The following is a 13137-nucleotide window of genomic DNA, read 5'->3' on the forward strand; positions in this document are numbered from 1 at the left end:
CCCTCACCCCTTAGCCAGGACAACTCTAAGCCATGACCTACACTCTTCCAAAAATCCTCTGTGGCTTTCAGCCCAAGTTACTCTCTGTACAACTTTGCTCAACATCACACACTTGTGTGACCTCCTTCCTTTCTCTGTCCCAATGCCTCCAAGCTCCTGAAAGCCTTTTTCCTGGAAACATGTCCTAGTAAACCTGGAATTTTTTTTTTTTAAGATTTTATTTATTTATTCGACAGAGAGAGATCACAAGTAGGCAGAGAGGCAGGTAGAGAGAGAGAGAGGAGGAAGCAGGCTCCCTGCTGAGCAGAGAGCCCGATGCGGGACTCGATCCCAGGACCCTGAGATCATGACCCAAGCCGAAGGCAGCGGCCTAACCCACTGAGCGACCCAGGTGCCCCAAACCTGGAATTTTTATCTCCAAATCCACTTCTGGGTCAGAGCCAAGACAGCCTCCCTAAGTCCCCACCAAAAACTACCCTCCATCCGTTGGATTTAAAATCCTTCCCTTGGAGATTCAAATTAAAACCACAGTTATAATGGCCAAAATTAGCAAGACAGGAAACAATGTGTGTTGGAGAGGATGTGGAGAAAGGGGAACCCTCTTACACTGTTGGTGGGAATGCAAGTTGGTGCAGCCACTTTGGAAAACAGTGTGGAGATTCCTCAAGAAATTAAAAATAAAACTTCCCTATGACCCTGCCATTGCACTCCTGGGTATTTACCCCAAAGATACAGATGTAGTGAAAAGAAGGGCCATCTGTACCCCAATGTTTATAGCAGCAATGGCCACGGTCGCCAAACTGTGGAAAGAACCAAGATGTCCTTCAATGGACGAATGGATAAGGAAGATGTGGTCCATGTACACTATGGAGTATTATGCCTCCATCAGAAAGGACGAATACTCAACTTTTGTAGCAACACGGACGGGACTGGAAGAGATTATGCTGAGTGAAATAAGTCAAGCAGAGAGAGTCAATTATCATATTGTTTCACTTATCTGTGGAGCATAACAAATAACATGGAGGACATGGGGAGATGGAGAGAAGGGAGTTGAGGGAAATTGGAAGGGGAGGTGAACCATGAGAGACTATGGACTCTGAAAAACAATCTGAGGGTCTTGAAGGGGTGGGGGTGGGAGGTTGGGGGAACCAGGTGGTGGGTATTAGAGAGGGCACATATTGCATGGAGCACAGGATGTGGTGCAAAAACAGTGAATACTGTTACGCTGAAAAGAAATTTTAAAAATAAATAAATAAATAAAATGACTATTTAAAGTTAAGAAAATAAAATAAAATAAAATCCTTCCCTTGGAGGTTTTATTCCTTCTGCCTTGGACTTGAACCCCAGTAACCTGCATATCCCCTTCTGAGAGGTCCCAATTTAAAAGGGCTTTCAGTCTGGACAACGTAGCCTGACCATTTCAAAGCTACTTCTCAGAACAAATTTACTTTGATTGATAGTAGCTTGAAGCAAAAAGGAAAAGTTGAATGAAGCCCCACAAAGAGGGTGAAAAGCAGAGCACTGGCTAAGCCCTCTAAGCTCTGATTCCCTTCTCTGGGTTCTTGAGGGTGGGAACGATTCCAGGACCCCTAAGATTCCTTCAGCTCTCACATTCCAAATTGTTTGAACCTGAAGTAGGAGAACATTGCCAACAATTGGTTCTTTTTAAATTTGCTAGGCCCAGCTATACTTTTTCTCTACTCCATCATAGAAATGGTGCATTTCTTTTGCACTTTTGAATTTTGGCTTGTTGGTGGCGGGGGTGGGGGGGGAGTGGTGTGTGAAGTGGTGATTTGTGGCTAAGTAGATTGATTTTTTAATTTGTCAGCTGCTGAGCCAGGAAATAAAACAAAGAACAAAACAACAACAACAACAAAACCCTCCCCCAAAGTAAACAATATAACATACTTGGTTATCTTCAAATGTTGGGCTTCTATTGAAATTGATTGAGGCTATCATTATAAAATAAATTACACATCTCTGGTATCTTTCTCAAAACCCTTGGTGCCCTAAACCAGAATAATCTATGGCCCCGGGAAATGTGTGAAATAACAAACGGGGCTTTAAACAATGAATACATCTCCCAAACAGGAGATGCTTTCTCCCATCAGAAGTAACCAGATCCACAGTCCGACCAATTCCCATCCTAGACCTGAAAAGATGGCCTGATTCTCACATCTCACCTGGACAAAGCCCCAGAGTAACTCAGTGTCCCTGCATTATCTAGCCAATTTATGCCATTTTTAGACCCTCTGGCCCCTGCAAGAGGGGGGAGCGGAGAATGCCATCCGAATGAATGCAATCTAAGTGCTCTGGGTTGACCAGTTAGATCTAGGGCCCAGCTAGTTAGCTACCAATAACCAATGGTTTTCACTCCAGTTTCAGTGAATTCTAGAGCACAATGGCAACAAGGACAGAAGTATCTATAGGCCAGGCCCACTCACAAGTTCTAGTCCTTCTGGCAGTCCACCCATGCAAGAAAACCTTCGCTATTCCAGAGTAATGTTTTTATTTCTTCAACCATAACTGCTCCTGAGTTCTGGGCTCCTGGGGATAAGCAAAATAGAAGTAACAGCTGGGAGAAGAAACACCTAAGAAACAGAGATGGAAACAGGAAGCAGGAAGCCTGAGAAAGCATAAGCACCATTTTTTTTTTCCATAAAGGACCAGACAGTATACATATTTTAGGTTTTGTGGCCCATATGGTCTGTCAGGACTACTCAGCTCTGCCACTGGAACACGAAAGCAGCCAGGGAAAACACATAAAGGAACAGAAATAGCTGTATCCCCATAAAATGTTATTTACTAAACAAATGGGGGTTCTCCTGACACCTGTGAGCCAACCCCTGCTCTACATCCAAGGAATCCTTAACATACACTTAAGGATAAAAACAGTAGTAATCTGAAAATGCAATAGAGGTTGTAAAAATATTACAAGCTGTTTATTTTAAAGTACAATGAGACAGTGAAATGCAATTTTAGAGGAAAGGATGGAATTCCTTCAAGCTTGTTACAATGGGATTTACCACTATGTACTGCTCATTGTCAAGCCGTAGAAATTTCACATGTTCACCAAACTATTCTAAGGTCAGACATCTTCTAGTTGCCAGAAGCTCGAACCTTTCAAACTCTTTAAAGATGGAGAACAGATCCATTACATGTTGAGAATCTGGACTAATGCACTTAAATAACAACCCTATGGCATAGGTATTATCATTATTATTATTATTATCATTATTATCCCCATTTTACAGATAAAGTATTTGAGGTTAAGGAGGCTACCCAAGGTCATATAACCAGCAAGATGCAGGGCCAGGATTTAGACTGATCTTCTTGACATCAGAGCTCTTAGCACCTGAGCAATAATGTCCTCCATACTCTATCCTTCTTGAGGTTTGACACTGTAGCCCATTCTCCTTATATTAAGTCTACAGCTACCCTTGCTTCCAGAAGGTCTCTCCGGCCCCATTCTTTTCTTTCTGTTCTATATGTTCCTGGTGGGTCTCCTGTGCTGGTTTCTCCTTCTGGATATCCTTTTAAAAATGGATATTCTTTGGGTTTCAGAGTCTTCTCTTATTTTATATTCTTTCCCTCAGCTCTGCAGGCTATGCTCAGAGCTTTAAGTTAGTGAAAACCTCACTGGCTCCAAAATTTCCATCTGTGGTCTAAACCTCTTCATTAAGCTTCAGATCCGTATTCCCAACCATAGATGAAACATCTCTATCTCAACATCTCATAGGTATCCCAAACTCAACATATCCAATACTTACCTCTTCTCCCCAAAACCCTCCCTGTACAGTTTATTTGACAAGTGGTTCCACCTGTACTTGGAGCCCACAGAGGCCCTGCACCAAGCCCAAACACCCCGTTGGACAAGCCATGTGGAAAGGCCCTGAAACCACATGCAGAGCAAGGGGGCCCCCCAAGACCCACCTTGCAGTCATCTCCGTCAAGGTTCCAGGCATGTGAATGAAAACAACTAGGACCCGCTGCAGCCCCCTCCAGAACAGACCAGCCCCCAGCTGAACACCAGTGAGGAAGCCCAGTCAACACCAAGTAGAACATAAGATTCACCTCACTGAGCCCAGCTCGAATATCAGACCAAAAAAATCCTGGCATATAATAAAATTGTGTTCATTGACACCCCCAAGAGTTTGAGAAGATTGGTTCCACAGCAATAGATAGCTAGATCTGTTATTCCTTATTATGAACTGAATGTTTGCCCCCTACCCCCACCAAATTCACATGCTGAAGCCCTGCCCTCAATGTGATAGTATCTGAAAGTGGGACCTTTGAAGATAATAAGGTTTAGAACAAGTCATGAGGGTAGAAACCTATGATGGGATTAGTGTCCTTATAAGAGAGCCTAGAGCACCCGTCTTCTCTCTCCCCAACCACATGTGGACACAGGGAGAAGGCAGCCCTCTGCAAGCCAGGAAGAGTTCTCACCAGGAACCAAATCTGTCAGCATCTTGAACTTGAACTTTCAGCCTGTAGAACTGTGACAATGAAGTGTCCTACATAAACAGGTGTTTTCTTACAGCAGCCTAAGCCAACTAAGATACTCATTATTACTCTCCATGGATAGAACAATTACAATTGAACCTTAAATGACATTTGTTTGAGCATCCATGAAAAATATGCTCCAACTGTCAGTCCTTACCAATATCGCTTTTACGTCTCCAAGTTATACATCATCTTTACATTCTAGACTTCTTCTCAGCTTGTCTCTAGAGCTATCTGAAACTTCCAAACATGCTGATCTCTGATGTCCTTACTGGCTGGAAGCCTCCTGTGAGTACTTCTCTAATAATGGAACTTAAACCTTATCAACCTAATTCATTCCTTCCCAACCAAGCCCAGGAGTTTCCCACTACTGAGGAAGACTGCCTTACCCTGGATAGCCTCCTGCTTTTTCCCTAGCTCAGATAAGGATAAAATGTCATTTTTCACCACACTTACTCCTATGTCTGCCTGTTGGCCCAAACAAGATAACCACATCATGTGCCTGCTCCTCCCTCCACTAAAATTAGGACATCCCAGTTACCTAAGTGACTTACAGATTGCAACCTGTCATTTTCAGGCCTCCCCATCCCTTCCTAGGAAAGGACATCAGGTATAGACAGAGTCAGTTAGGAGCAATCATTTTAGTTAAATGCCAAGTTCTGCTTTCTGCTGAAGGAATGTGACAATGTCCCCAAATCTGTCAAGTTAATACCTTGGGCCACAATTGAACCACAAAATGTCCAATTTTCAAGCTGTTGAGATACTGCTGTGTTCCCTGTAAGCTGAGTACTCTAAGTCCTTTCCCATAAAGCCAAGTTACTTGTCCATACCTCCTCCCCAAACGGGCATCCAAGTAGTCTTGGATGATTTTTAATACCCCTGAGATTTTAAAAACATAAGTGGGCTCATTAAGCAGACAAATTCATGACCAGTTACCTACAGCAGTACAATCTTTCTCTTCAGTGCAGGACTGCCCTAAATCTTAGGTACCACTCTTGATCTTAGGTACAAGCATCTGTGAAACAATTGTCCCCAGAAGCAGGAAGCAGCCTTTCGAAAGCAGGAGCAGCTGGTGGGACATAATGCTGTCTGGCTTCCTGGCACCAGTCCCAGAGTGAAACCTAAAATCGTTGTGATTTTTTTTTTATGCCATTCCATTTTCTCCCCAAAGGTATTCTAGAAAAAGCAAACTGCTCTAACATAGAAAAGGTCTTTTCCCATTATTAATAAAACTTACTGATAGGTTCACTAGTTCTTTCTAGCTATCAACGTAAAAACTCCAGGGCTGTAATTCTATCTGGGGGAAGGAGGCATCAGAGTTCAGCATGTCCTTGCATTTCTGATTTTCCAGGTCATCCCATCAGAAAGTGGTCCAGTGGCCATATGACATACAATGCCCAAACTCAAGGGTGTTCGAGAAGACAGTCCCAAAGGCGTTGATTTCCAAAGTGAATTTGTCTTTGGGTAGGAGTCAGCATGGTCCTTAAGTTAGAAAAGTCAATGATACTGATGTAGGTGGGTTAAACAGATGCTTAGAAATAGGGAAGTTAAAATCAAAAGCACTGGGTCCCATCTGCCTGCAGACTGTAAACCAATACTTACAATCTAGTCCTGGAAAAATTCCTCCTCTAACTGAATGGTTGGAGGTTTGGGGGTGGGGAGAGTACCTCCTCACTTTCTAAGGCCCTGGGGGTGACTTCCCCCTAGCTGGATTTTGGAAAGGGGAAAATGCAGAAGAAGGGAAATCCAGGACAATGGACATTCTAAACCATAACCATAGAAAACAGAATTAGGAGGGGTGCCTGGCTGGCTCAGTTAGAAGAACACAGTGCTCTTGGTCTCAGGGTTGTGAGTTCAATCCCTGCACTGGATAGAAATTACTAAACATAAATAAATTTTAAAAAATAAACAGAATTATGAAATCTAACTCAATATTCCAAAACTTCATCTTCCCAAAGAGAAGTTACCCCAAACACCTGAGAAGTAGTGGAAGGAATATGTTACATGAAAGAAAAAAAGACCTGGATTTCAGCCAAGTATTACTTTACCTTCTGGAATTATTCCTTCTAGGATGTCTAAACTTAGAGTCCCAGCTTTCTTTTTAGGTAAAAATCAGAGGAATAGCACACACCCTTTCCTTAATCTCGAGCACTATGATCATAGGAGTTCTTCAGAAGAATATGGTAGAAACTCAAGGGGATTTTTACTGAGTAGTGTTCACTCTGCCCCTCCCTACATCAAATTTTAAAACTAATGGAAATTCTGAGCCCTTGCCATTAAAATAGCAAAAGATAGACATCATTTACTGACTCAGTCCTCATCACTCTCAGAGCATATGGGGCATGAGACATCTTGTCAAACATATGGTGTTCCAAATGTAATAGTGCTAAATATTTAATATTCCACAATGGTTTACTGTAAATCAAGTTGTGAAGAGTTGTAGGCAAACCACCAACTCCCACAGCAAAGGTAAGTTCCACTTCAGCTTTTTTAACTAACTTAATTTTCTGTTGATTAGCTTTCTGTCCAACTAACTCATTGGTTTTAATTTCGACAGAGAAAAAGTACGTGATCTGGTAAAACCACCAATGCTGGTCAATTCATCTCTCCTTAAAATTCCTGTATCAGCCTGTTTTTGTGCCTCTAAGCTCATTTTTCTAATTATCCAAGGCTCACACTTATCTCCCCAAAGAATATATTAATGGCCATCCTGTCTTTGAAAGAAGTTTTGAACTTTTCTAGATTTTAGACTTCCTAACCATGGTTTTATTTCTTCATATGACTGCCTCACCTAGACTGACCCAATGTACAATAATTATAAGAATCACAATAAAAATAGCATATTCATGTACTCAGTAGATACCATTTGTTAAACTTTATCTTGAATTCCTACATCAACCCTACTGGTAGGTGTTGTGATCTCTTTTAACCATCAGAGTCTTGGAAAGGCTCAAGGTCACACAGCTTACTGAGCAACAGAGGTGGGATTTAATGTAATTCTTTGAGTGCAAAGTCCATGTGGTTTCATGTAGCAACTACTCGGCAACCCAAGTGGAAGCTATGTTCCCACTGAATCCTCAGAATCAAAAGTCTAGAAAAGGCTATTATGCAGAGTAGAAAACAATGACTCAAGCAACCCTGTAAGCAATTTAGTGGATACATCAGATATGACAGTTTTGTTTTGAATGTGGTCCCATTTTTTCCACTAATCTATTACCCAAATCTGGACACTAAAAATGAAGCTCACCCAAGTCAAAATATAAAGAACAATGAAGCACATCAACCTAAACACTTCTTTTTCACTTAAAAAAATAATTCTAGACATATGAAAAAGGTACAAATATAATATAACCACCCTCCTCCCCTAATGTTAGCATCTTCCATAGCCAGCGTACAATTACTGAGATTAAGAAACTAACACCGATCTTGTTTCATGATGGGATTGGGAGGGAGACAAACCATAAGTGACTCTTAATCTCACAAATCAAACTGAGGATTGCTGGGGGGAGGGGGTTTGGGAGAAGGGGGTGGGATTATGGACATTGGGGAGGGTATGTGCTTTGGTGAGTGCTGTGAAGTGTGTAAACCTGGTGATTCACAGACCTGTACCCCTGGGGATAAAAATATATGTTTATAAAAAATAAAAAATTAAAAAAAAAAAGAAAGAAAGATTTGATGGACATTACATCAACAACAACAACAAAAAAAGCTAAAGGAGTACTGTATGGTGACTAATGTAATAAAAAAAAGAAAAAATGAAAAAAAAAAAAAAGAAAAGAAACTAACACCGACACAATGCTATTAACTGAATTAGAGACTTAATCTGGAGTTCACCAGTTTTCCCAGTGCCAGACTTTTCTCTGTTCCAGAATCCAATCCAGAATCCCCCAAGGGGACTGTGGAGAGGGAAGAGGGGAGTAAAGATGACCAGGGGCACCAACAGGAGGAGGGCAAATTAAATAAGGTACAGTAGACTTGTCCCCTAATCCCAGACCACACTCAGCTGACCCTTTCACACACACTGCCCCATTTGTCAGTGAGGAAGACTAAAAAGCAGCGATCAAATCAGGTATAGGGCCTCCTAATCCATATCTGGGACTGACAGCTAGGTTACAGGGATGGGAGACCCCAGGTGGTGCAAGCTGGGATGAAGATCCCTAGGACCTTTTGGATGTGAAGGACATAGATCACTGAATCCAACATATGTCATGAATATATATATATATATATATATATATATATATATATATATATGCTAGTACAGTACCCAAATCAAAAGGCAAGATTCCCCTGCTCACTCTTATAAAAATCAACAGATACAACAAGGGCAGGCATATCCAGGAACAAGGATGTAACAGGGGTTGTTAAGTTTACTGGTGTTCAAATAGCAGCTTTCAAACTATCTTAACCTTTCATCTGCCAAGAGCTTTTTCTTAATTGAAATGAAATTCACATAACATAAAATTAACCATTTTAAAGTATACAATAGTATTTAGGACATTCACAATGTCATAAGCACCACTTACATCAAGTTCCAAGCATCTTCTTCACTAGAGAAGAAAACTTTGTACCCATTAAGCAGTCTCTCCCATTCCCTTTTCTACCAATAGCTTTTTATAGTGAGAGGTGGATTTTCTCCACAATGAGATTTTATATAGTCACTGTTTGTCTGTTTGTCGAATCTTCTCAAAGACACAGGAACTGGGTGGGAGCAGCTTCCTGGAAAAGTCTAATGTAAGTTTTCCTTTCTCTTACCCTACCCAGTCCAGTGGGAACAGTGCCAACATTTACACATAAACACACACAACACATACACACACCCCGGGCCAGTCAGTTTCAAGTGGTCAATGGCCATGAAAACAAAAATACATCATGAGTGCTCTGAGAGGAACCTCTTTGGTCATCCACAGCATGAGTTACTCCCCCAAATGGGTCTAGACAGAGAGTGGCTCTTACCCGCTGCTTCTCTGGGTCCACATAACGAATGCCAAAATAGTCCTTCTCCAGCAAGCTGTAGTAGTTGCAAATGTGGTCAATAAGAAACTGCCCTTTGGTCTCCCTCTGCAAAAGAAGCACATTTAAGTTTCAGCCAGAGCTCATCTTGTACATTCATGTCTAAAATGTGTCTCATTCACCCCATAGGTCTGCACTTAGAAAAATGGATTAGCTCACTCCAGTCTCTCAAGCAGGGACTTCTAAACTCTTAATTACAAACCACAGTGAAAAATACATTTTTACCCTGTGAACCATTACACACACACACACACACACACACACACACAGAGCCAAAGGAAGGCTCTCTAAAAAGAGAGCCAAAGAGACACCAAACAATACCCCGCATAGATGCGATGTACTCTAATGTGTTCTATTTTATTCAGTTATGGACCATTTAATTTTTCAAAAGCTATTTATGACTCAGAACACTGATTTAACAACTCAGTACCTAGTGGAGACCCACAATTCACAAACCCATACACAATTCCACATGCAGTGCACCTGAATGTTTGTCATAAGTCGGTATGTGTTCGCTCATTCCATCTTCATAAAGATCCTATAAAGAAGGCCCCCATTTTACATCTAAAGAAACAGAAGCACTGAGAGGCTCGGTAGCCCACCCAAAGTCAAACAAGCTGTATAGAGAGCAAGGCAGCACTTGGCCCAGGCCACCAAGCCATAGAATCTGGGCTCCTACCACACAATTTTGTCTCCCCAAAGATGCAGTGAGTACATTGCAACTTTGCTAGAAGGCCCAGTCTGGATGCTATGGGACTACAGTGAATGATGTTAGGCAGAACACCCAAGGTAAAAGCCCTACTGCTTTGGGCCTCAAAACCAATGCATTACATTCATAAGGGACATGGGAGATGGTGAGGCGAGGGGGAGGACAGACTGGGACAGGCCCAGGTGACCTTAGGCAAACTCTCCAGCTGTTTCACATGGGCAAAATGAGTCGGTTACTTTTCCTTCTAATCCTGTAAGTGAGAGATTTGTCAGCCAAATCTGACGAAGATGAATACCATTACCACAAAACCCTGTTAATAGCAAGGACTCTCCAAGCCCTCATCAAGATATTTGATAAGATTAATTTCTGCTTCAATCAAAGTTGCTGACAGACCCATGGAATATTTTAGGGGTGGAATGTGACCTATAAAAATAAATGAAGAAACTAGAGATATTAAGTGAGCCACTCCTCCGATCCACTAAATATAATCTTGAAAGAGGAGGTTGATCTTTGTTACATGATTATCTTTTCATTAGAAACTACTAACATCAGCTCAGAAAGTTGATGAAAAAGCCACTCACTGGTCTGGGAGGCACTGCACTGAATAAAGGACAGGGGCATATGAGCACATACTGTGATATGAAGCCCCAATTCTCCTGAAATCTCATGGAGTTTAATTCTGAATAATCTTTGAGCCTTTCCTTCATTTGTAAGAGAAACCACCTAATGTAGCTCAAAAGGGACAAAGCATCAAAATGGAATTTTTTTCGATTTCTCTAATTGTTTTTAAACCTGGAAGCTCAAATGACAAGCTGTATCCAATGACAGCTAAATCTAATGCCCACAATATAATCAATGGATTTAGTTTCTTTTACGGATTCACTCTGTAATGCATCCACAGTTAAGAGGCTGCTGAAGAATCAAATCACTGAACATAGCGTGCGAGTCTGTCATTCTGTGACTGGATTACCAAGCTCTCTGCATTACGATTTACTACGGTGGACTGCCCCCACCATATGCGAGACCCACAAGACATGTGGGTCAAAGTAGCGCTCTGTAATGATGTGGGATTGAGCAGAACTTGATTGTGCCTGACAGCCAGAATTTTGCCCTGAAGATGTACTTAGAAGCACAACAAAGATTTTTTTTTTTAAATGATTCAACTCCCTACCAATACATATTCTCATACTGAGAATAAGACCCTTGTGAAAAGGAAATGCCACTGGAGATATTGTGTTGAGTGGAATACACAAATGGGGCTGAACTAGAAATCGATGCTTTCCGCAAAGGCAGGTGAGGCCAGTTTCCATGCTTCCAGGCCACCAGGCCCCTGCTCCTGGAAGCGCTCCCCACAAACACAATACTGCCTAGCAGTGGCCTCGGCATCACCCAGGAGCAAGCCCGTTGCCAACACAGAATCTTGGGCCAAGCTCCAGACTAACAGAAGCTAATGTGCCTTTCAGTAAGGTGCCCTGGTTTTTCACATGTTCATTCATTTTGAGATGCATGGGCCTAGTGGAAAATCCCCCATGGGTGAGAAGTGCAACAACTATACTTACCAGCAGATGTCACTGGGTGGGGATGGGGGGGGACCATTTTCTCCACGGAGAATGGTCTATGTCTCAACTCACAAAAATGAAAGTATTTTCTAATCTCAAGAACAAAAACTGCCCTTGCATCTAGAGGCTGCCAGCCAGCCTCGTCATCTTGAGCTGCTCTGTGTCACTACTTCATGCCAAGAAAGCCAGCCTAGAGCCTCACGTTACTCTCTGCTCTGCCTGGAAATCTGGACCACATTCTTAAAGCATTTAGCTTCCTATTATTATCATTTCTGTGCATGAAGCCCAGTTCTTGTGCTAAATGAAAGACCACCTGGGCCTGGGCCCAAGGGTCAGAAGAGCTCATTCAGGATCAGGTGTGTGAGGAGGTCCAGCTGCCCGTTCCACACACCTCAAGGCAGAAGAGGGCCCTGCAGTGAATACTGGCTCTGCTCCCAACTCCGACTCCTAGAACTCTGTGGAACTACTCAAATCCTCTATTGCTTCCTCCTGAGCTTTCTGAGTAGACGTCACTGTTCACCACCCTGCCTGGCAAGCTGGAGGTGATCAAATGAGTAAATGAGGCATTGCTTTTTCTCATGGAAAACCTGCAGTCTAGGAACAGACAGTGTGCCTTTGGAAGACACAAGTCCCCGGGGAGATGGAGAGTCCACACACAGTGGAATTAGCCAACTTTTACCAAAAACTTCAAGGTCTATGTGGTAAAGCAGTTTTCAAAGATTTCAAGAATAAGGACTTCATTTTTTAATGTCAAAGTTTTGTTTCTCCCCCAAGACAGCAGTTGTCCTTTCAATACTGACTAAACAAGGGAGGAGGATTCAAACAGCTAATAGAAACTCTTTAGAGCTATTACCTAAGTCATGTTTTATCATAAAAGTAGCACATAGGAACGACATTAGGACATAAGCATGTGATCTGTTCCTCAAGAAAGTACCTTAAGGATAGACTTTGGATGCGGTCTCTAAGTAAGGTTATACAGTAGGTCTCAGAAATGCACTGAGAGCCTTGAACAGAGAATGTGTTCACCACACATTTAAACGTATGTCCCAATACTGTGGGTCCTCATCACCTAGAGCATATTTTATAAACTGGAGTTTTAAGATCTGTGAGATGATAAATTGTGTCTTGCTGGATGGATTTACAAACACTGTACTAAAATATAATGAATACAATTATTTACAACTGTAGTGTTTTTTTGTTTGGTTTTTTTTGTGTGTGTGTTTTTGTTTTGTTTTGTTTTGTTTTGTTTTTTACTGCGTTAAAAATCCAAATCAATGCTAGTCAAGGTGTGGTCTATAGACTGTGAGGGAATGTAAACTCTTTGTTATTGGTCTTCCGTGAAACAAGTGT

At 41.9% G+C, this 13137-nt stretch overlaps 1 protein-coding gene across 2 annotated transcripts in view; it reads right to left on the bottom strand.

The window, feature by feature from the left end:
- The window catches only part of FRMD3 (FERM domain containing 3), a 310655-nt gene that overhangs the window by 152823 nt on the left and 144695 nt on the right, over positions 1-13137 (bottom strand). For both annotated transcript variants that reach the window (XM_082695239.1, XM_082695238.1), the window contains exon 2: positions 9463-9567. In XM_082695239.1, the coding sequence (XP_082551365.1) occupies positions 9463-9567 (105 nt within the window). The remainder of the gene's footprint in view (positions 1-9462; positions 9568-13137) is intronic.

This window comes from Mustela nivalis (assembly GCF_964662115.1).
Source record: "Mustela nivalis genome assembly, chromosome: 13".
NCBI classification, from domain to species: Eukaryota; Metazoa; Chordata; class Mammalia; order Carnivora; family Mustelidae; genus Mustela; species Mustela nivalis.